General features: G+C 43.6%; 1 protein-coding gene across 1 annotated transcript in view; it reads left to right on the forward strand.

Moving 5' to 3' along the window:
* The first annotated feature begins 4,343 nt into the window (after positions 1-4,343).
* LOC133396295 (dipeptidyl aminopeptidase-like protein 6) overlaps positions 4,344-24,070 on the forward strand; it is a 132,248-nt gene continuing 112,521 nt past the window's right edge. The window contains exon 1 of the mRNA XM_061665981.1: positions 4,344-4,478. Within this exon, the coding sequence (XP_061521965.1) occupies positions 4,422-4,478 (57 nt within the window). The 5' untranslated portion in view covers positions 4,344-4,421. The remainder of the gene's footprint in view (positions 4,479-24,070) is intronic.

Below are 24,070 nucleotides of genomic sequence, written 5' to 3' on the forward strand. Positions count from 1 at the left end.
TTTTGTCTAAATGAAGCTTCTCAACTCACTTCAACATAGTTTCTTTGCGCCAAGATGCCCCATGAAACCGACAAAGTGCTACTGTTGTCAAAATGAAGAGCCACAACTCACCTCCATGTAGTTCCTTGGCACCAAGTTTCCACAAGTTGGCAGCAAATCGCTCTTTTGTCTAAGTGAAACTCCTCAACTCCGGGAATTCACTGTTAATAATAATAACAATATATATGTAATATCCTTTGGATGGCACTTATAGGCCATTCAACTACACTTAATTGTTATTTTGATTCATATACAGTGAATGATCAATTTTAAGTATGCAGTGGTTGTTATTTATATGAAATTGCTAATGATCCCGGTTGGTTTTATTCGGTCTTCGATCGACCCACCCACCCCCACCCCCACCCCAACCTCTCAGGATCTTCAAATCAAACGTCTCATTTGCATACGCGATGGTAAAGACGGGCCCCGGGGCCCCGCCGCCGCCGCCGCCGCCCGTGTCCGCTCGCCTCCCACGGACGCCGCTTCCCGACATTCATTTAGCGGGATTTCATACGGATCACATTTGCACCCAGCGCCGGCGCTGAAATAGATCCGTTTAAGATGAGGATTTCCTGGCAGGACATTATTACAACTCTCGGAAGTCGTCCATTATACAGTTAACAATGACACGTTTGGCAGATGGCAGATTAATCCTGGCCGCGCGGCCGTTGGCTGTTTGATGCGCCGACAATTGAAGATAACGGGAAGCACGTGGCAGACGGGCACGCGTGGCGTCGGGATTCGACCCGCAGCCAAACTAATCTGCAAATCTATAAAGCGACCTTTTGCTCATCTGAGCGCCTTTCGACGTCAAAATCACAGAGTGGAAACTCGCGCTTTGCTTGTCGACTGCTGACAAATTTTCACCCTGATCCATCTACTGACAAAAAAAAAAATGTAAAATGAAGTTTGCTCCTTTTCTATTACTCATTTATTAATGTATCAAAGGTGAAAATACCTTGTGGGCGGGGGGCATGTTTTTTTTAAACATACGTATGTGCATGTGTGTACATTCCCACGTCTAATGATGATTTGAATCACGGCGACGTGCAGCTTTCTTCGACTCCACTTTGAGCAGAAGCTCAAAGTTTGAAGATGAGGCAGACGCATCAAAAGGCTCCTTTGATAAGACGAAGATGCTATCGGGGGGCTCCACATTGAGATGATCCCCGTGAAGCATTATTATGCAGAAATCCATTTTGTGCTCCCAGCCAGGCAGGAAGAAGCAAATTAAAATGCAGCAGCCAGCCGCGCCCGTAAAGCAAAAGGTTAGAAAATCAAGATAATCTCTGTCATGTCGCCCCACCACCCCCCAATGGATTTTACCTAATGACATTTCCAACTTTTCAGAGATCAAGAAAATCACTCCTCAATATCTTTTGTTTGTTTGTTTTTGTTTATGGGAGGGCTGTTCGCCGTTTGATTTTCAAAAGCAAGCATTCACAGTGAGCACATTTGGGTTATTAAAAACATCATCCTGTCCCGTGGGAGGAAATGTTGCAGAACTGAAAAAAGAAGCCACAGCAAACTGAAGACATCACGAGGACAAAAATGTATTGGGACACACTCAAAATTGTTGCCCCCTTTGCAGCTAGAAAGGTGTCTGTCTGGATTTTTGTGTTCTTCCACACCAAACTCCTCCAAGCAAGCCAATTCTGGACACCCTCGAAATAGACAGTCTATTTCGAGGGTGGGAGAAAAATCAAAGCGTGCTTCATTCTTTAATCTGGCCTAGTCAGCATTTACTTTATCAAGAGTTCTGTAATATTTTGATTTGTTCCCGTAAAATTGGTTCATCAAAATGGGTGTACAGCGAACCCGCGCTATTGGTGGGGGATGAGGACAGAGCCCTGCTGCACATAGCGAGTTTACCAATGCCGAACCGCAAATGTGTAGGGGCCCGTTTAACAAATGATCATTCATATAGCTCATTAAATGGTTGGTTAATTAATTAAATCCTAAGATAAGCAGTATTGGTCAAGGATAAACTACATTAAAAATACATATTTATGTCATTAAATATGTTTGTATTCTAATTAAACTAATGTAAATATATATTAATTATTATTTGCAATTAAAATAAGCTATTTTACATAAATTGCGTGTACATTTATTTGATACTTTGTTTTTTTTATATATCATCTACGAATGTTGCGGCCCATCTGCCAGTATGAAAAATCAAATGTGGCACAAAGGTTTGCTCACCCTTGATCTATTTGAATGTTTTCTTTAAATTTTATTTTTTTTATTGTCTCTTAATGAAATGCTGCTCTCATTGTTCATTTTTCCTCACGTGGGAATACGATTTTGCAATCAGTGAGGCTGTAATGAAGATGTCCCCATACACACACAGCAGCCACGGGCAAACCAGCTTCTGTAAGTCAGCACTTGTGCCTAATGGGCTGCGCAAAAACACACACGACACTAAACGTCGTCGTACATTCTTGGCGTGTCTTGAGACGAGACTTAAAGCCTGAACAGTGAGTCCCCGACTATTGTGAGGGATACGTTCCAGAGCCACCCCCAACAGATGAAAATATGGGATGTCGAGAGAGCACTAAAAACGTTTCCAAATTTCGAAATACTGTTATTCCTCCTTAAATAGTTTAAACACATTTAAACACTTTAAAACACACTTCAACTTATGAAAAGCCCTGTCTAATATATAAGCATTTTTGGCGCCATCTTGTGGCATCTTGGTGACAAGGAACTGTGTTGAAGTGAGGGGAAGAGCTTCATTTCGTCAGGCCGCTGTCCAATAGGAAAGTAGTGCTTTGCCGCCATCTTGTGGCATCTACTGTGTACAGGCAATTAGGAACCTTTTTATTGTGGGGGCATCGATTGTGGATTTTTGCTATTTGCGGCAGGGTTCGGTCGCCGCTGTATTTCTTAAGAGGAAAAGCGTGCTTGCTTCAAGCTGGTTACTTGTCACTCCCAGTTAAAGTTTGCCCTAAAAATGACACTTACAACAAAAGGGAATTAAACATTGTATATTTTAACACCAAAAGGTGTAACCAAACCATGTAATTTCCCCCAGTGAATGTCCGCTAATGCTAACATGTAAGGCAAACGGCCTAGACGGGCTAAGAAAAATTAGCATTGGTGGTATTACGGTAATTCTAAATGTTCAAACAATTGCTACTTACAATGTATACAACAATACTCACAGGCATATGCTCTCTGCTTTTTGGGAGTGTCACTATCACTGGAGCGTAGTTGGGGACCTTCTCTGCCTCTTCTTGCTCTCAATAATGCTGCATCGCTTCCATTAGGCTTCAGCGCTGCACTGCATTTTGTGGGTTCACTGTACCGAAGGTCAGAGTTCACGCTCAAGGAGGCGGGGGGCGAGTCGGGCGTCCTCGCCTGCCAGAATGCAAACGAGCGGACTGACGGATGTTCTGCGGGTCGCCGCCGTCGCGATCGTCAACGGGTGGATTGCGTCTGCGAACGCCGACGGTCAAGGTTCGCCTGAAGGCGCCCCGACCGTGGAAGTTAATGGCCTCCGTCGTACGTGCGTCAGCCAGGCGCTACTAGTAAAAATACACCGGCAGGCCCAATGCATACATTCTGCATTGTCAGAGGAGAGGAAGGGACAATTATATCTGCTATATTAATCGAGTGCAACTGAAGTACATGATTTAATTAAGTCCTTTTTTTTTTTTGCCCAATGTGCAGCAATCTGTCGTTTATCGCATGTTAACATGCAAATTTCAATTCAACAGCCGTCAATGGCAGTGAATGAGTTTCAAGTAATTCTACTCGTGTGCAGAAAGATCATACGGTAGTGGAAAACACATCACTCAAAAGACAGTGGGCCCCAGTTGTTCTACTACAGAAGTGCACCCTAACTGTTCTACTAGTGTGCAGAGATGTCATACAGTAGTGGAAGAAAGTAGTGGGAAACATCACTAGTAAGACACAGTCGTTCCAAAAGTGCACTCTAGTCTTTATACTAGTGCACCCTTGTCATTCTACTGGTGCGCCAACTACTAGTCGTTTTAATAGCGTACTGTACGGTCATACTCGTGAGGACACCAGCGTACTAGTACAAGGACAATTCAGCGCACTAGTAGGATATGGGAAATATGCTCCAGCGGTTTTTCCGAGTTGACAGTCTCCCTCCCCGAGAGTTGACATGCTCTGCGCATGCGCAATTGCACCGCTCTCGCTCGCGCGCACGCACGCACGCAAGCGCGGTGCGCACTGGCAGCGAACGGGCGGTCCGCTCAGCGCAAACTGACTCCACAGCAAACATTTGAATATTAGCGATTAATAATTAAAAAAAAAAAAAAAAAAAAAAAAAAAAACGAGCGAGCGAGCAGACTCGAACAATCCGCCGCCTTTGACTCTCAACTTTGGTTCGTTTTGGACAAGTTGGCAGCATGAACCAAACCGCGGGAGCCACAAACGCCTATCGGAGATGCTCCAAGGCAGGAAAGGTTGGAACTTTTCAACGCTTTTTTGGACCTGCATGCTTTGGGTTGCTGCAGATTTACGCACGCGTGTGTGCACGTGTGAGAGGGGATAAAATGGGTGGGGGGGGGGGGGGGGGGGTGAGACTGCGGGAAAAAGAAGCTGGAGAATGTGAAGGGGAAAAAACGAGTCTGCGGGTGCATGTGTGTGCGTGTGTGTGCGTGCTCTGTCAACACGCACGATCAATGCAAGTGCATCCCACGTTCACGCGCAATTAATTGCACACGTTTATTATTTTTGTCCTGCTTCCTCTGTTTCTAATATTTTGACTTGCGATGACGAGCTTTGTTAGGGGTTACCTAATGAAGTGGCCGTTGAGTGCAAAAATGTGGGTAATGTGGGGGTTGTAAATACATTTTTAGGGGGGATATGGGGATGAAGATTTTGATGGTGTGGCATACGTTTCATTGCTTGTTGTGCAATGAAAGCATGGAAAGTGTGGTTTTTGAACCCTTTTACCAGAAGTGTGGGTGTTGAAATACCCCCATTCTCACATGTTCAACAAAAGTGTGGGTGTTGAAAGCTTTCACCAGGAAACGTGTTGACGTTGAAGCAACCACATCCTCCGTCGGTGCCAAGAAAAGTGTGGGTGTTGAACCATTTCACCGGGAAATATGTGGGCGCTGATGCAGCCACATCACCCGCAGGTTCGACAAATGGTGTCGTGTTGAAACCTTTTACACTAGAAAATATGTGGGTGATGAAGCACCCGCACCCACCACAGGTGCAACAAAATATTTTACCCACATCTAAAAGCAACAAACCCACATCCCTTGCAGGTGTGACAAAAAGTGTGGATTTTTTTTTGAAACCTTTACCTAGGTTTCGGTGTTGAAACATCCACATTTCCCACGGGTGCGACGAAAAGTGCGGGTGTTGAATACTTTCACAGGGAAAACCCACTGCGGGTGTTACAAAAGTTTGGAATTTAACTCTTTCACTCGGAAATATGTGGGTGTTAAAACCTTTCACCAGGAAAAGTGTGGGTGTTTATATTTGGGGCTGTGATAAACTGAAAGCAATGGTAATGATCATAGAACTAACAAATGAAAAATAGCACCTGTAGTAGCACTCCGCGCCACAGGGGGCAATATTGAGCTATAGAGGTCTAGCTCAAAAGTTGTTTGTTGTTATTTAAGATGTTTTTTTATGTTGGTAAAACAGACCTCTGGGAGTACGCTGCCCCCTGTTGGATTGGAGTACACCTTACAGGACATACTTGCAGTTTTATTTGAAGGGTAAATGTAAAATTCTCATTTTGTGAGTCTCCGTTTGTACCTTTGTGTGTGTGTTGGAATTGCAGGCCGCCTCCACGCAGGCGCAGCCGTTCTCGCCGGCGGGCCGGTTGCGAGCCGGTTGAAAGGCTGACGACGCTTTGATGAGGCGTCATTCTGTCTCGGCGGAGCTTTGTCTATTTGCGGACGCGTTGACAAAACGCCCACGGGGGACGCTCGATTCCCGCTCGGACTTGAAAGGCGTTCCCGTCCGCTCCTCTTCGAGCGTGCGCCTGACCAGCTTTAGAAACACTGCGTGTGGGTGTGGAAAGCTTTAACAGGGACAAGTGGGGCGTTTCACACTTGCGGCCCCCGCCTACGGGTGTGACGTGTTGTTTGAGCGTTGACACCTTTCACCTTGAAAAGTGTGGCACAAGGCCCACATCCTCCTCCGGAGCGACGAAAAGTGTGGGTGAGGTTCCACTTCCTGTTTCCAAAGTGCTTCTGGGTAATGTAGTCTTTGTAGGCCTTGCGGGTTGCCGTGCTAGCTGACGTTTCAGTGCCTAATTTCCCTTATTTATTCAGCAGCTTGTATTTGTTCTTTGTGGCTTAATTTCGTCACACAAAATAGGTTAGTCTAATTTGTGTTATTAAAAATACGAATATAAAGTATTGTTGGCGCAGGATACCCAAAGGGAAATAAAAATATGTATTTTTTTGTATCATTCTATTTAAAATGTATGTTCCATTTTGTTTTGACACTGTGCTATACAGAAAATAGATTAAAAAAATAGTGGTTGTACTTGATTTGGCCACTAGATAGCAGTGTAACACTACTGGTTGGGCATGAGAAATGCAATCTATTTACAATAATACCTTTTCTTTTTTTTACAGTCCTGTGTGGTTAATGCAGGGGGGAGGAGGGGGCAGGGTGTCACTATACATTTTAATAACATGAAATATTTTTTTTTTTTGCAAGATGAATAATTATATCGATGCAAAAATAGTGCTATCATTATGTATTCCTTTTTCTTCATATAATCTTTCACTGCCCCTTGAGGGTAAATTAGGTTATTGTAAGCTTCTTTTGTGTCATTTTTTTTCCTTCTTCTTTTTCATATTTCACATCTTATTTTCCTCCTTTATTGAGTTGCGTCGGCCCTTGACAACTTTCCGGTCCCGCGTGTGCGTTCCAAATCCTAATGATCTTGCATTTTGGATTATTATTTCCACCCTTTCATTCTCACTCATCCTTTCATCCGCTGAAATGTGATCACAGCAATCTTCAAAGTTCTCCTTCCTTCCTCACAAGAACAAAAAAGTTTGTGTGTTTTGAGTTGACTAATCTGTGGGGAGAAAAACATGCAATTCCAGGTATGAGTCCAGGTGTTACTCCAGGCATTGTTCTGGGTGTTATTCCAGTTGCTATTTATTCCATGTGTTATTCTGGGTATTATCTCAGGCGTCAATCCTGGTGTTATTCCAGGCAATGGTCCTGGAATTATTCCAGTTTGTATTCTGTGTGATATTCCTGGGTTTATTCATGACTAAGACCTTCCAAGCATGACGTTAGGCATGATTCTGGGAATTATTCCGGGTGCTATGCCAGGTCTTATTCTGGGTGTCATTCCAGGTGTTACACCAGGCATGATTCTGGTGTTATTCCTGATGTTATTCGTTCACGGTGTTAGTCCAGGCATGATTTCAGACATAAATCCAGGTGTTATTCCAGGTATCATGATAGGTGTTTTTCAGGGTCTAATTCCACATATTATTCCAGGTGTAAAATCAGTCCATTTATTCAGGTATTGTTCCAAGCATTAGTCCGAATCTTTTTCCGGCGTTATTGCTGGGATTATTCCAGGTGTTATTCTGGGCCTTATTCCGGGTGTTATTCCGGTAGCAAAAGTGCCAAACGGCAATTTGAAGGCCGAGGCACACGGTTCAGCGCAGCCTGGTTAATTAGCAGCCAGCCAGCAGCCCGCACGACCAAAATGCGGCAAGTATCGATCGATCGGCCGGCGCTCTCGTTACGCTGCGGGACTTTATAATGCGCGGACGCTTATCACTTCAGCACCCGCGCAGGACTTGATGCAAATCGGCATCGATCGCCTCCCCCGCCGCAGTCTGATGTAACGGCGGCTCGACGTTTATCTCAATCGCGGCACGGTTTTCCCAGCTGCCAGCCGTCTGTCGCTAATTATCGGAATCGTCAGCATCGTCGTTGTCTTAATCGTAACAGGTTCTCCACCCACACTGTTCCCAGCGAACTCTTTTAACAGCCTCACTTTCCGTCGCACCCACAGGTGATGGTTTCAAAGAACACTTTTATATTTGTATATTGAAAGACGGCGTGTGTGTGTGTGTGTGTGTGTGTGTGTGTGTGTGTGTGTCGCACGCAGTGGCGCTGGCGTCTACGTGGCGTGGCGTCGGTCAGATATGAAGAGGAACGTTATCTTCACCGAATCGATCTCCTCCGTTCTCGTGGCTTCTTACCGCTCTTGTTGTCGTCCGTATTTGTTGTTCGGCGTTCTCTGGCGAGCGGATAAACAGCTCCATCTGCAATATTTATAGCGCCGTAAACCGTATAGACGTGCAAATCAAGTTTTTACGGCTCAGGCGGAATTATTCATCTTTTATTGAGTCTGAAAAACAAATTCTTCAAGCAGATATCGAGCTGGGAAAAGAAAACACTGCAGATAAGAAAGTTATTTGAATGTGTCTGTTACATTTCCACCTGTGTCATCATCATGATGCTTCCAAGTCGATTTTTTTCTTCTTCATCGGATTTGTTCAAGCGTTCGAGACCTGTGTGTCGCACGAGGCCAAACGTTGCTATTCGTCTTGGCTCAGGTTCACGTGGAGGGGGGAGTGAAAATCAATGCGTGCCTTGTTCTGACATGGGCCGATAATCCCCCAAAGACTGACGACTTTTGCACGAGAGGTGACAGGCACTTCGTAGTCTAGAATTTGAACTTCAGCTATGTTTATATGATATCCTTCACTGTTTGGAACGACGGTAACGTGGTAAAGCAGTTTTGGCAGATACAATTCTTTGAAAAAGCTGTTCATTGCCACTCCCGCTTGAAGTTGGCTGTCTAACCAAATATGAAACAGAGACTTACAACTTGTGGATTTTAAATAACTGCTATAGCTTCAACTTTCATTCTGATAGCTTAAGGCTGATGCTAATTAACATTTATGTTGCAGTACTATAACCCTTTAAGCAACGGAACATGGTTGAACTTTGCAGCATCACATGTACAAACACAATATAACAGCACTCAGCCATATATTCTTTATCTTCCGCATAGAACGACGACTAGTATTAGTTCGGTACTGATGAGCTGCGAGGAGTTTAGACACCTCATTTGCATACACGCAATTCAAAAGTCTGTAAGTAGCAAGAATACATTATGGAAGTGTGTCTTTTTGACTGCCAAAGCAAAAATCTCAATAATAATATTAATAAGAAGAATAAGAAGAAGAATCTCTGCAGTGTTGTTGGATGCGCACATGTACTCTTGACAAACTCTTCAGTCAAATACTTTTGGGGTTGTTTACCCTCAAAGATACACATGTAGACGTAACATGAACCGTTGGCATTGGTGAACAAAAACACATCTTTGCCATTTCTTGCTAATGTGTGATATTGATATTAGCTGGCTGATAGTTACTGATTGCTTGATTGTTTCGCTGCTTGTGTGCTTTGTTGTTTTCCCCACCACACAACCTTGCGTCCTGTGCCGCAAGTCCCCCTCTCGCTCATTATTACCTGCTTTTGTTCTTTAAAAGTATTAAAAAAAAAAAATATTCGTGTGGTGATATGAGAGTGTCAGCAGGGAGTTTTATAGCTCATCTTGTTAGCGCCTGTGGTGATAATTACAAAGGAAGCGTTTGGCAGAAACCCTCGCTGACAATAACTTTAAACATTCTATCCTGGATTGGATTGTGTTTCTTTTTTTTTTTCTTAATATGCAGGAATGACTGTTTTTGGGTAGTGTGTGCGCCCCCTAGTGGTGTGGATGATATTTTACTGTAGTTACAGTGGGTCCTTGACTTACAAGCAGTGTTGGGAAGATGACTTTGGAAATGTTACAATTACAAGTTACCCTGCTGGAAATGTAGAAGTGGTGTAATAATTTCAATTACTTTGTAAAATATTTTGGTGATTTTTAGAGGGCTGGAACATATTAACAACATTTTTCAATTCATTTCAATGGGAAACTAACTGCGCTACATTTCATTTCTACCAAACACGCAGGCAATTTTCTGGATTTATTGCAAACACATACTTTGCGTTGTGTGTGTGTGTGTCCTCGGCAGGCGACACGTGTTGAGTTGACAAATGACGGCGCTCTCAACTGTATGTGTTCACGGCACAGAACGTAAACGACATGTTCGTCTTAAAATTAAATATTGATGTTTCCCACAGACAAAAGTCTCGAAGAAATCTGATGCAGCTGCAGCAGTTTCCAAAGCTTCATGAAGATGTTAAAGCTGAGATGTTACTGAGTTCATTTCCACCATAAAGCAGAATACAAATGAGCGTTATTTGGCTCAAAGGCAGCTTTTTCTATACAGCTTTCATTAGATTGTGCACATGTACCTAATTGGAGGGTACGGTACATATAAAGTATATCGAAAATTGTTTATTTGACATTTTTGAAATTGCATTATTTACAATAAATTAACTAATTATTAAGATAAAAATAAATCTACTGTATAAATATCTTTTACTAACTTACAATAAAGAAAATACCCAATTATTTTACAAAAGGAATTTTAAAACATTAAATGTGTACAAACATAATTTAGATAATTTATTTTCTTTTATTCAAATGTCATAATTTAACCAAATATTTTTCCAAATGTGTATAAATGTTTTAATGTACTATTTTAATTGTCACTATTTAATGAGAAATGTTTTTTTTATTGAACCGATTTAACATTCAATAAAACAATAATAATGATTAAAACTTAGCATGAAGCAAAATTAGATACTGTTTTAATAATTTTGTCGTGGTCGTATCCTCCTCATTCAGGCATTTTCTACACTTTTCCCGCCATTAATTTGCATGTGAACGGAGATCTCTCGCCCGCATTCCGACGCTGCTGATTGATGGCGGCGCTATTGGCCCACAAAGCACCGTGGGTGATGCGATACGCCGCCGCCGCCGCCGCTATCAGACGCCGAAGAATATTCCCGTACTTCATCTCCCCAAATGTGCGTTCGCAGAAGAGACATCGGGGCGGAGCGCGGCGTGAAAATGAAAGATTTGAAAGGCGCAGATGTTCCCGAGAGGACGACACGCGTCACGTTTTCCGATCCTCCGGTGACGCGCGATGGGTAAAATTGACGGCGATACGACAGTTGAATGAAGTTAACTGGAAAATTATAGCATCGTGTGCATTCATTAAAAAATAAAAATAAAAAATGGCGAGCCGACAGAGACTTTAGCAGTTAGCATTTTAGTGTCGTTGAACTAGCATGGTTGTGCGAGCTTTTGATGTCATTATGAACATGCGTCTACTTTATGTTGAAGACTTTTTCACATTTATTTGCAGATATTCATTTCATCTTTACAGGGTGGGTCAAAAGAAGGCACACTTTTGAAATGAACTTTTTTTTACAGGTACCTTGAATATTGGCAAATCATTTGGGTCAACAAAGAAAGTGAATTCAAAAGCAGTAATTGACAGGTACAAAATGAAGAAAGGAGGAAAGATGCAAAATAAAAAGTGGGTCGGAAGGAGGAACGAAGGAAAAAAAAACATGTCCGAGGTGAAAGTGGGATGCGACAGTTAGCTGACTAGCTACCTAGCCCGCTAACTCAACCACTGAGTGTCTATTATTTTGTTGCTAAACGTTTCCTTTTGTCTCATTTGTGATTGTGTTGCGAGCGGTTTCAAAGCTTCCCCAGATGTCCCGCAGGCCTTCATGGGAATTAAAGCCAAGGAATCGCCGGCAAAGGAGCGTCAGCACGAGCGAGCCGGCGAACGTGCGGCCGATTCCAGTCAACTTTAAAGCTTGCTAGCGTTATGTCATCGTTTAACTGTCTGTTGACGCCACGCTCAGACCTCAACGTCAAATGTTGAGCGGCGAGGAGCCCGCCGACTACGGCGACCAGTGCGGCCGGCGCCAGCCTTCAGGGATCTTATTAAACGCTGCGTCTTTTCTCATTAGCCAGCCAGCAAAAATGTTTTGCTTTCCCACGCGAGCTCGGTGACAGTGATTAAAAGCGCCATCCCGTTTACGTCACGCTTATCTAATTGGGCGCGTGTCCTGGCCGAAATGTCGTTCGTACCGATTGCAACCGTGAGGAAGTCTTCCTCCTGCAATCATCACAGTTACACGTAAAAAAAAACCATCAAATACAAGTGGTTTTACAACGTATTAGGCATTGAAAAAGTGCATCAGTCACTACAGTGGGCAGCTTTCAAAAAAATTGGTTGTTGTACATGCAAGATGATAAAGTTGTGCATCAATCATTGCAGAGTCCAGCTATTCAAAAGCTGATTTAGATCCGTAGCCTTGTAAATTGTGCATCAGTCACTGCAGTGGACAGCTGTTCAAAAGCGTTTTTCTTCTGTTGTGTGGGACGACACACTCGCACCCACTGTAGCAACTCGACATCGCCGCTCAAGTTTACAGAGGTGACTTTGGAATGGCGGTCCGCTGTAGTGACTGATGCACAAATTTGACATTCGGCGTATAGAAGAAAGCCACTTTTGAATGTCTTTGTTCTTTTTCTTGAGCTTTTGCATGTCGTTGTTATCTGAAATGTGCAGTCGTAGGTTAAAGCCTGCGAACCCGGCCAAGTTCCTGACAAACGCCTGCTGTTCCAGCCAACTGTTTCATTAAAATTCACACCCAGGGGTAAAGATAAGTTCACTCCGGGTGGAGAATAATGACACTAACTGCTCCGTCTTGCCTGGGAAATGATACCCTGAGATTGTTACTTGAATGGCCTCCTCAAAAGTACACGCAGAGTTCCCCACTATATCGCTGATATTTAAGCGATTTGTTTTGGTAGATTTTCACTTTCACTTATTTTTTTAATGTACAGTACACAACAGGACAGTAACTCAACTGAACATCTCTGGTAAAGTAAACATGGTTAGCTAGTTGAATATAACCTACCACTGCCAGTTCGAAGCAATTGTAATCCATAACAGGTGGTTAGGATAGAAGGAGGTTGAAATTGGTCGCTGGTGCGCTTTCAGTCATTTTATTTTACACACCGGAATAAAGTACATGAATCAGAAACGCGTTCTTAGCACATCTGCAGCTAGCCTCAACTGTCACCGTCACTGTACAGCGCAGCGGCTAATGCTATTGCCAGGAAATAGCCGGCAAATAAGTACATTGTCATACATTCACTTCCAAGGCAATAGAGTAAACCTCCCTTTTAAAGGCATCCACACATCCACAGTTCGTATAGTATGGAATGAGTGAATTGCGACCCCAAGTGGACAAAATTAATACCTGCACCTCACATGAGAAAAATGTTTGCTGGTGATGAAGTGTATGCATGAAACTTTAAAATATATATAAATAATACCATAAATACTCGGTCGCTACTTTGCGGATTTCGACAAAAACACAGTGAGAACTCTCTCTCGCAGCAGCTGCTGTTGGCCACAGCTCACGTCCGGTCTCTCCCACGCAGACTTGCCGACGTCACTTGGCGTCCCACCACGCCATTCAAAGTGCATTTACATACACACAAACACCACGATATGTACAGAATTTCTATATATTTTATGCCTGAACATTTTTTGGCGTGTTCAAATACATTTACAAGGTGTCAGGTCCGAATCCGAGGCGCTGTCCTCACAGAAAAGCCTGCCAAAGTTGATTGTTAGTGACCAAACTCGGCAATTTTCTAACTAACTGCATGAGGTAGCGACAGCGCTAATAGACCCCCTGCATGGAAGCTGCGAGAGGAACGCGCACGAGCAGACTTTTTGATTTTATTTCCCCCCTGCTGCCAAATTCATTAGAGGTGGTAACGATCTGTCCTCGGCGACGGTTCGGGGCGGCCAAGGTCAGCCCAAACAAACGAGGGAGACGTGTGTCCGGCATTTTACTTTCCGAAGCAAGATAGCGTGTGTGGGCGTGTGTGTCTGTAGGATAAATTATGAATGCATAACATTCTAGGTGTCTAAAGCATTATATACATGTAATGCATTATTATTATTATTATTATTATTATTATTGTTATAGAATTAGTGCAATTTCTCCTCTCGGCAGTTTTTCACAATTAAAAAAAAAACTGTTGACTGCACGTTCAGTCACACAGTGGTACACAAAAATGTACTTGTGCTATTATTAACGCAATCACTCCTTTGACAGTTATTCACGATGACTGGCATCTTGCACAACCGAGATAAACAGAAACACTCGAAATAATGCAATAGAGCGGGGCCAATCTGCAGCGTTTTCCCCCTTCTTGGAAAAAGAATTCCCTCGGGCTGTGATTGAAGGAGCGCACCGTGTGAGAAGATGTCGTGTGGCGTAATCAAGCTGATCATGAAAACATCGATTGGTGCCGCGAAGGCCTCGGTGGAGTTTATTTGTGCTGGGCGATTGCGTCACTTCTTGGAAGTGCCGCTTTCTCCTTGGGTGATTGGGAGCCACTCAATCCTGTTTGGAGCATCTCAATGGCAAAAAAAATAACAATACAAACTCTCCAAGTAACAAAGAAAGCAATAGAACACAATCAGAATATCTCTCAAGATAATGTTTTCTAGAAAGATCCAAAATGTGGATTCATGTCAGAAGGAGTGGACTTTCAATTTTCTCGTATTTTAATCAACTTTTACCCCAAGAAACAATGGAAATAGATTAGTTAGTTCCAGGAGCCAAAGTTTCCTACCTACAGTGGATATTAAAAGCCTACACACCCCTCTTCAAATGCCAGTTTTTTTTTTTTTTTTTATGATATGAAAACCCTTTATTGCTCAGTGACTGTTTTTTGTCAATGTCTTTATGTCTCAAAAGTGTTCTCTGTCAATTGACTGTCTGTTGTGGTACTAGAGCGGCTCCAACTACCGGAGACAAATTCCTTGTGTGTTTTTTGGACATACTTGGCAAATAAAGATGATTCTGATTCTGATGAAAAAATAAGATGGAACAGGTGCTTTAGACAAGCTGGAAGGAATTATAACAGCAGTCACTCTAAGCACAAAACCTTCCACCTTCAGTGAGAAAACAAAATGAAAGTCAGGAAAAGCCTACTAGAACATCTGCACTTTATTTGGGATGAAGCACTTTGGTGGCAGGTGTGTGTTGACTCCCATTTAACATAATGTGGAAGGTGATGGGTTAATTGCAAACAGCCACATCCCACTTATAAGAGGGTGTGCACACGTGTGCAACCACAATATTTCACTTGTTTAGTTTATTAGATTTTCTTGATTAATGATTTTAAAAAGTATTTCAATTGGGTTGTAGAGATTATACGTCACGTTTATGGTGGAAAAGTTTTTTTTTTTTTTACCTTTTTTTTGTTGGCATTTGAACAGATTTCCACTTGCCTACAGATTTGCTGATTGCCTATAGCAGCCTGTTCTGCTAAATTTCCATTCCAGTGCCCAGATAGTTTATGAAAAATGTTTCGACGCATTCTGGCCTAATTTGCCAGGGGGCCTCTCACGTGTTTTTGCCGATTTTCGCAGGCGTGCCCGAAGCTCGCCCGCCGCAGCTCGCAGGCCGCTCGGCCGCTTTCCTGCCCGCTGAGCCTGCCACCTCTCCCCTCTCCACAGAAGACAGACGCTTCTCCTTTGGTATAAAAACAAAACGTCTTTAGCGTTGACGCAAGCTGAGCGCTATGAGCGCTTTTCATGGCTCCGCCGCGGCCGGTAACAAGTTCAACAGCGGTCCAGCTGGAGTCGCGTGGCCCCCGCCAGCTTGTTTTCACACTCTTATTCACAGTAATTAATACCGACCCCCCCTTCTTCCTCGCTGAGTGGGATTTATGTGAGACGTGTACTTGCTCACTTCTTCTTCTACTTCTTCTTCTTCTCCTTCTCCTTCTTCTCCAGCGTCGCACCATCACGGCCTTTAATGCACTGTCTAAATTCAGACTTTGAGAGTTATTGATTTATAGAGCGAGCAGAGCTGAAGTGATGGCTGGGGTGGGGGTGGGGGGGGGGGTCGTTGGGGGGAGAGTAAGGTGAGGGTTGGTGTGTGTTTTTTTTTTTTTTTTTATTCTCAAGGCTGCTAACAAAGAATAAAGTGCTTCATATTTCAACCGCAAACACAAAATGGCGTCTATTAATACGGCGGTCGATGGCGGAGCGTCCAACATGGCAATGAAAGGTAATTAGTGTCCAATTGGTCCACTGAATTTTGAAGCTTTGAGGCTCAGCTGAATTGTGTCGACGCTGACAGACGAGCTTATGCAATCACGCTGTTGTGCCTCATGAAATAAATGTCTTTATATTGTGTGGATGAGGAGAAAACAAACAAACAAAAACAAAATCATACCTAGCTTATATACTAATTTTCTGATTTCTGTGGGGAACCTTTGCTCCGTTATTTGGCGAAACACTCACCCATTCAGTTTTTTTCGTGCTAAGGACAAAGCCACTACTGTAAAAATATTGCTATTGCGCCATCTTGTGACATCTCGGTGCCAAGGCACTCTGTTGGAGTGCTGGGAGGAGCTTCATTCAGTCAGGCCGCAGCCTTGTCTAATAGAAAAAGCTGCTTTGCTGCCATCTTTTGGCATTTACAGACAATTAAGAACTCTTTTTTTTTTTTTTTTTTTTTTTTTTTACTCACATATTTTCACTATTCACAGCAGGGTTTAATCCCTAACCTGCATGAATATCGGGGTTCACTCTATACAGTATTTATAGTATATTATCAATAAATATTCTGCAATATGTTTTTCAATTAAAACAACTCACAAACAACTTTTAAAAGACACAGTAGAACAAATGTGTTTCAGCCGTCATGTTTGTTGTTTTCAAATGTTTAAGCGAAATATTTGTGTCCACTTAAGGAAATACTTTATGTTCAGTACTTGCGAATGGAAAAATAGCTTTCACGTTAATGGACATTTTTGTTGCAATGAAATCACACTGTTACTGTTTTATATCATTGTTCCACGAGTAGTTAAGTGCTTGACAGATTCAAAATTGTCTCTTCTAGGACTTGTGCTATTATTTTACATTTTAATTTTAATTAAATTATTTTAAATTCAATTTTAAATAACATCGTAGCATATACTGTTCGTGTCTAATCCGATTACTGCTACTCTCATTTGATTTAAATGCTGCTGAAAGCCACGAAGGGGACATAATTGCATGTTATATGGGGAATGCTATGATATTGTGTGTGAAACATTTCATTTGCTTTTATTTAATATGTTTGGCTCAATTTCTGAAGTATTACATTTGTATAAAATATATTTTTTTAAAAATGTCCATCAAATCAGATAAAAAAATACATAAAATATGCAATAATAAATAATGTCAATGAAATAATAAATAATCAGTAAATAAAATCAATCAAAACATGTTTAAAAAATTAAAAAGTACTGTAAAAATCATAACTATAATTTTTTATTCAATTAAAAAGATTGCACTCATTATGGAGTGAATACAATTATATATAATATACACAAAAATACACTTAATATAATAAATACACAACTGCAAATAATTCAAAATGCAATCAAATAAGATAAAGTGAGATGCAATCAAATCAAATGAAATGAAATTGCGGTGTGTGAACGTATTGGTCCAGATTTGCATCTGTTTGGGCTTGCGCTGCTCATTTTTTGCAAAAACATGTCTGCAACCCAGCGTGCACGCGCAGAGACTCCCTCGCTCTCCCCCGCTCGCGCTCGTCACTAAATCACGTCGGTTGATCTGCCTCCGCGCACACGCGCACAGGAGCGCGCGGCTGCACGTCCCAACTGCACGCGCACGCGCGCCGACGAGCACGCCGAGCCCTCGCCCCGCGTCGTTCCGCGAGTGCCAGCCAGCTGCGCACGCCGAGGAGCCAGCCAGCATGAAGGAGCGCAACCTGATCGAGACGGCCAAGATGCAAGGCAACGTGCTGGTGAGCTGCTCGGTGCGTGCGCGTGCGTGCGCGCGCGCGTGGAGAAACAAACCCTGAATCGAAATGGAGCGTTTGGCGCTCAAAGCGTCCATCATCAGGCGTGCGCGTGCCGTGAGTGGGGATTGTGTCAGTTGACGCCCTTTCCCGCTGGGTGCGAATCCCACGCCAAGAAAGTTTGCTCCTCTTTTACGAGGTCTTCATTTAGCTAGGGCACCTTTTGGTGATGTTCTCCAGCTTCAATTGTCTCGTGGCACCCGTGCACATATTGCATCTTTCAATTTTTGATTTGGAGGAATATTACAGTTCGGTGCGGCTCGGAGAGCCTCGGGCGACTGTAAACTTCCTTCATGGCTGCTGCGATTTGCACATTTTTTTTCATCATTTCAAATCACCGAGTTGTGAAGTTGACATCACGGATTTCCCTTCTTTTTTTTTTTTGTTTTCTTTTTTTTTTTGCAATGACTAACAAGTGTGCTGCCTAAACGGGTCGCGCTGAAATTCCAGGAGCAAGCACGCACAGTATTGTGGGACGATGATGAAGCAATGATAATGTCTTGATGATGCAGTAATTGACTCAGCGACAATAATGCAGGACTGGAGTGTGTGCTTCCCGAGGCTACGGCAAAGTCAGTGCATCGATTAGTGGCTCATTTACTTTGGATTTTCTTATGTGAGCTTTCCCCTCATGGTTATTGTGAATAATATACAGAACACATCACTCATATGATGGTGTGATACACTTAATTTTCACAAATGCTGAAGTCTGATTCTTCATTCTAATGGACTAAATAAACATTCAAGGAGACATTTAATCATATTGAGAGTGAAAAGTACATGCAAAACATCACAAAATATCATTTAAATACAGTTATGCCTGCCAAGATTCTTTGATCTTGTTTGTGATATATTTTGCAAATGGGCATATTCCTCAGAATTATTCGTGCATCAAATGGACGATAGGCCAAGCGAATACTCGATAGCCAGTGTTTTAGCAATGTGCTTGTGTTATGTTACCCCATCGATAAACACACAAAAAACCTCGGTTCGCCAAGAAAACAGAACCACAAACGTGAATATCATATTGTAACCCTACTAAACTGAGACAAATTTGACCACCTCAAAGTGTATACAATGTTTCATGTCCACATATACAACTTATAAAGTGCGCCCCCGTTTTTCGCGGGGGATACGTTCCAGACCCGATTGATGGAAATAAGTGATATTGGGAGACCATAGAAAGAACATTTATTTAAGTTTTTTACAATAGTTTTCCTCATTCAACTCACTTTAAAGACATTTACACAAAACACACTTAAACTAATTAAGTGCTTGTATTCACCGTAGCTGTCAAGAAAAGGGAAACGATCATATAACAGCACTTTGAGGAAACAAAAAGAAGACTCTCATGCTCCTACAATACTCCAAACGAGAGCCAAAGTGTGCTGGCTTCAAGCTGTTATTTTTAAGTTGATTAAAGTTGACACATACCACAAAAAAACGAAACCGTGTATATTTAAACACCAAAGTATTCATCCAACGGGAGTCCGCTAGCTTAATGGTAACATGTAATGCAAAACGCCATAGACAGGCTAACTTAAATTAGCGTAGATGTCAGGGTAATTATAAACCTTCAAACAAGTGCTCATTAAACACACATGGAGCTGTAATACGTACAAAGCATTAAAGGGTACACACAAGTACACTGTGTATTCTCTCTAGTCTGTGCGAAGGACGACTATTACTGGAGCTTTGTAGGGGACCTTATCTGACCCTTCCCATTGCTCTTAATTACACTGCAAGTTTACCTGCAGACCACAGTACTGCCTGGCATGTTGTGCCATAACATGCTACTACACTGAAGCCGTGCAACTCTCGCGCGTAAAAACCAGTCCAAAATGATGACGGAAAAATGTGCGACATAGCAAAACCGCTGTGTTCCCCGCTTCTCTGTGCACGGACTCTTTGCTGTGTCCAAAGATGAAGACAAAAAACGTGACTGTCGTGTAATTACGCTCATTTGCGGGGACTATTTCCCCGGCAGTTTCCCTCAGAGGAATATAAACCAAGCTCCTGAGAAGCATTTAGCCGTCACTGCTAATGCACCTGTGGGCCCCCGCAGCCCCCCCGCACCCCACCATCATCCCCTCTAATGGCTTTAATTTCTAAATGGACTCCTGACACCTGTCGTCCCTCGGTGACGTCTGGCCCGAAGGCACGCCGCAGGCCCGGCTTTTCGCGTGTTACGCATTGTTTCCGTTACGCATTATGGACGCCTTTCTACAGCCGACTTTTTCTCGATTCGGCGCCGCCGTTGGCCGTGAGTGATGCGAGCCCTCTGGAGATTTAGCAGGCGACAACGCTGCCGGGCAATCGCGCGCCCCGGCAATCCTTTTGGAGTTTGACAGATTTATTAGAGCCGGTGAGCGCCCTCTTCGTGCGACGGGTCCGCGATAAAGTGTTGTTTGGGGAACAATAACAAGGAGGGTGGTCGCGGCCCGCGGACGAGGCGCCCGCCGTATGTGTCGGCGTCCGTCGGGGGTTGTTTTCGCGACGACTTGAAAATGAGAACAGAAAACATCCCGAGGTGTCGTGCCGCGGTCTGGAATTGAGAAGCCCGCCGAGGTAATGGCAGCAAAGATGCTATCGGGGGCGGCGATGTGCACCGCGCAGGGCCAGCGAGTGGGCGGTCTGGATTTTTATGTCTGACTTGGGTTGAACTCAACAACGCCGATCGTGTCTCCTGATTAGATAAGACTAAGACGATTGCACAACAGGCTGCTGCGCAAACCGTCGGTGATTTATTGATCGATTTATTTTGTATCGTGTGGGATTTGACGTCGCAGAATTGAACACGATCCATCATGCTCAGCTTCCCATTTGGTCACTTTTCCCATCGGAAATAATGGAACTACTTTCGGTACTGTCGTAAAAGTGGATCGAAGATAGTACGTATCTCGTAGGTAGGTCGGTCGGTGGGTAGTTAGGTACTGTTATTGAATAGGTTGGTCGATAGTTAGGTACTGTAAATAGATAGTTACAGTAGGTTGATTAGTTGCTCGGTCAGCGTGGAAACCAGTTACTGTAGATAGGTGGGTAAGTAAGTCAGTCAGTAATGAGGTAGTTAGGTACTGTGAATAGGTAAGTTGCTCATTTGGTAGTTAGGTCAGTCGGTAGTTATTTACAATGCATCCGAGAGTGACAGCTGGGATAGGCTCCAGCACGCCCGCGACCCTAGTGAGGAGAAGCGGCTCAGAAAATGGATGGATGGATGGAAAAAAAGTGTGTCAAAATAAACATTTACACATCTCACTCTAAATCCTGAGCCTTCCTTATTAAGTGAGTCATGTATTTACTATTCTGTTATTTTCATTCTTTATCTGAATCCATGATTGCGTATGACTTTCTCCTTCTTTCTAACCTTGACCAAAGACACTTAGCTCAAGAAGGAGGCGACAACTGCTTTTCCAATCTACAGCTAATAAATTCCCATTAAAGGCAGCGGCTTGTCAGCAGGGCCGCCGTGTTGTTTAAATGAAACAAACGACTCCGGGCAGGTTTAGCGGCCGGAGCCGGAGCTCACCTTCGACGCGTGATTGCGGCCCGCCCGCCGTCACCTGCGTACGTGCCCGTTTGTTACCGCTCGCGCTTGCTGATGATGCGCCTCTCAGCACCTCTTACGGTACTTATTGCGTGTCCGTGCATTTCACGGGCACGTCAACGCGTGTGCGGGACGCCGTCCGTCATGTCGTCACGCGATAGTGGAGGGTCTCAATTCATTGTTAGAGTCTCTCTACCAGTCGGGGGTTTGGAGGCCTCACCGCCCCGGGTCTCTCGGTGTGGGACGTGTCCTGTCTGCCGGGCTGCTCTCGGGTGGACGCCTGGGCCTGATCCCGCCCCTCGATTGATCGAGGGGCGGGATCAACAGCAATTACAGGACACTTCTTTCAGTCTTTGTGTATGTAAAACGGTATCAATTCACTTGCATGTATCCACAGGCACACACCCTTTACTGCAGCAAATCGCTTGTGTATCCCCTCACTTATACTCTCGTCCTGTACACTTTTATAATTTACATAATGAATACCACCACACTTCAGTTGTACAGCCGGGTTCACGACCCTGGTCCTGCATGCTTCTTCTCCTGTCCTTGTCCTGTTCTATCTTGTCCTGTCCTTCCCTCACAGGGTGTAGCACGACAGCCCCATGCAACACTCATATTTAACGTTTCATTGTTGTAGATAATGTAATGATTTACTTCTCTCATCCTTCTTACAATTAGTGCTTTTTCTTTTGTCTGTGTTTCTTTCTCCCTTCTAGAAACTTTGTTCTGTTCGACTGATCAACTCTGATTCTCAATAAACCTCAATTATAATACCACAGCGAAACCTTAAAAACTCCTCTGTGACACAGTAAAACTGTTTCGGCATAAAAGGGACACAGATTTTCTATTCTGCTTAACCTAACAGCCAAACAGAACAACAACAAAAAAAAGGTCGATTGCTTGGTACAGTTAGCTAAAGTATGTTATTAGGTTGTTTGGTCAGTTGGTAAGTTGATTGGTCAGTATGTTGGGAAGGCAGGTAGTTACTGTAGATAAAAAAAAACAGAAGGAAGAAAGAAGAAGAAAAAGAGGTGAAAAAAAGTATGTTGGTCAGCCGGTCGCTTGGCAGATAAACCGGTTGATAGGTGGATTGGCCGGTATATTGGTAGTTCGGTTCTGTAGACAGGTAGGCTGGAAGTATCAGTAGGTAGGTAGTTTGTTAGGTAGGTCCATCAGCTAGTTAGTTCTGTATGTAGTTTGTCAGTCCATTGATAGGTTGGTTGGTTGGTGAGTTGGGTCGATCAGTTGGTAGCTTGGTTGGTTGGTAGGTAGGAAGGCAAGTCGTTCGGTGGGTCAGCCAGTCGTTAGGTTTGTTGGTTGGATGGTAGTTAGGTACTGTGCCAAGGTTGGTACAGTAGATCAGTCAGCAGTTGGTAGGTAGTGGGTCATTCACTTGATCGGTTGATAGGTCGATCGGTTAGTGAACTTGGTCCGTAAATAGGTCAGTTGTTAGGTAGTTAGGTATTGTAGATAAGTCAGTCAGTAGTTAGGTTTGTTAGTCAGTCAAATTGTTAGGCTGGTCAGTCGTTAGTTAGATCAGTCTTCTGGGTTAGTTGGTATGAAGGTAGTTACAGTGGCTACTGTAGGTCGATCGTGGTCAAAGGAGAGTTGTCGAAAGATGTCCTTTTGAAACGCATCTTTGTTGGTTGTTTAAGCTGCACACTTTTGACCACACACATGGGAAATAAATGTTGCTTTTTTTCACCCTGATGTTGCAAAACCACTCGGTCTATTATTTTGCAGCACCCGCCTGAATTCTTGCCAAGGAAGTCGTGGAGGTTTGCGTTTAGCGGCGTACAATGCGGCCTGTCGTACTGTTGCCGGGAGCCCGCCGGCGAATTCAATTAGTGTCTCTCTTGTGCGGCCGTGGCCGCCTCGTGCGTTTGGCCGCCACAAAACATGACCCCCCCCCCCCCCCCCCATCCCCTTTGTAGCGGCTGCCTAATGAGATCGTTACAGCCAGCCGGCCGGAACCTGAACGAGCACCTGTTGTTGGAGCCCTTGTTGTGCATTGCCTCAACGCTGGAGGGATATTCGCTCACGGGACGTTCCTCGCCACCTGAATTAACAATTGCGCGTCCTCGCTCGCTGTTGCTGATCTATTTTTAATCATCCTATAGATGTTAGTGATTCATGAGAATTAATTGGAGGTCTTTTGAAGGCCTCGTGGCCATTTTCTCTCTGCACAATTACACCGTGCGGATGTGCTTTTCTGAAACTTTGAGATGCTAGCAAGCTGTGATGAGGCTCGTTACAAGTCTGAACCATCCGAGCAAAAACTGAAAAATAGTTTACAACCCAAGGCTGCGCGGGCATCAACTGTATTTCTTTGATTTGTCCAATTCGTGGCTGTCTTGTTCCAGGAAAAGAAATGCTGCAGCTTAAATGTCATGATCAGCACATTCAGGGTTGGAGTTGAGAGGATTTCCGTCCCAATTATGGAAGACATTTTTAAAGTTGCGCTTCATTCTTCTGCCTCAAAGCTGATTCGGCAGCCTTGAGGCATGAATCGTGACGCTGACGCTTCCAGGGCGACGCTCCATCCCGAGTTGGAAGGACAAAGACGTTCAGCGATATATATACCGAGAAATGAAAGAAAAGGGTTAGATCTCCAAATCTTAAATGACTTCAATGTCTTGGCTGCACCCTTGGCTTTGTCCTCGG

This window comes from Phycodurus eques, chromosome 21, assembly GCF_024500275.1.
Source record: "Phycodurus eques isolate BA_2022a chromosome 21, UOR_Pequ_1.1, whole genome shotgun sequence".
Lineage (NCBI taxonomy): Eukaryota > Metazoa > Chordata > Actinopteri > Syngnathiformes > Syngnathidae > Phycodurus > Phycodurus eques.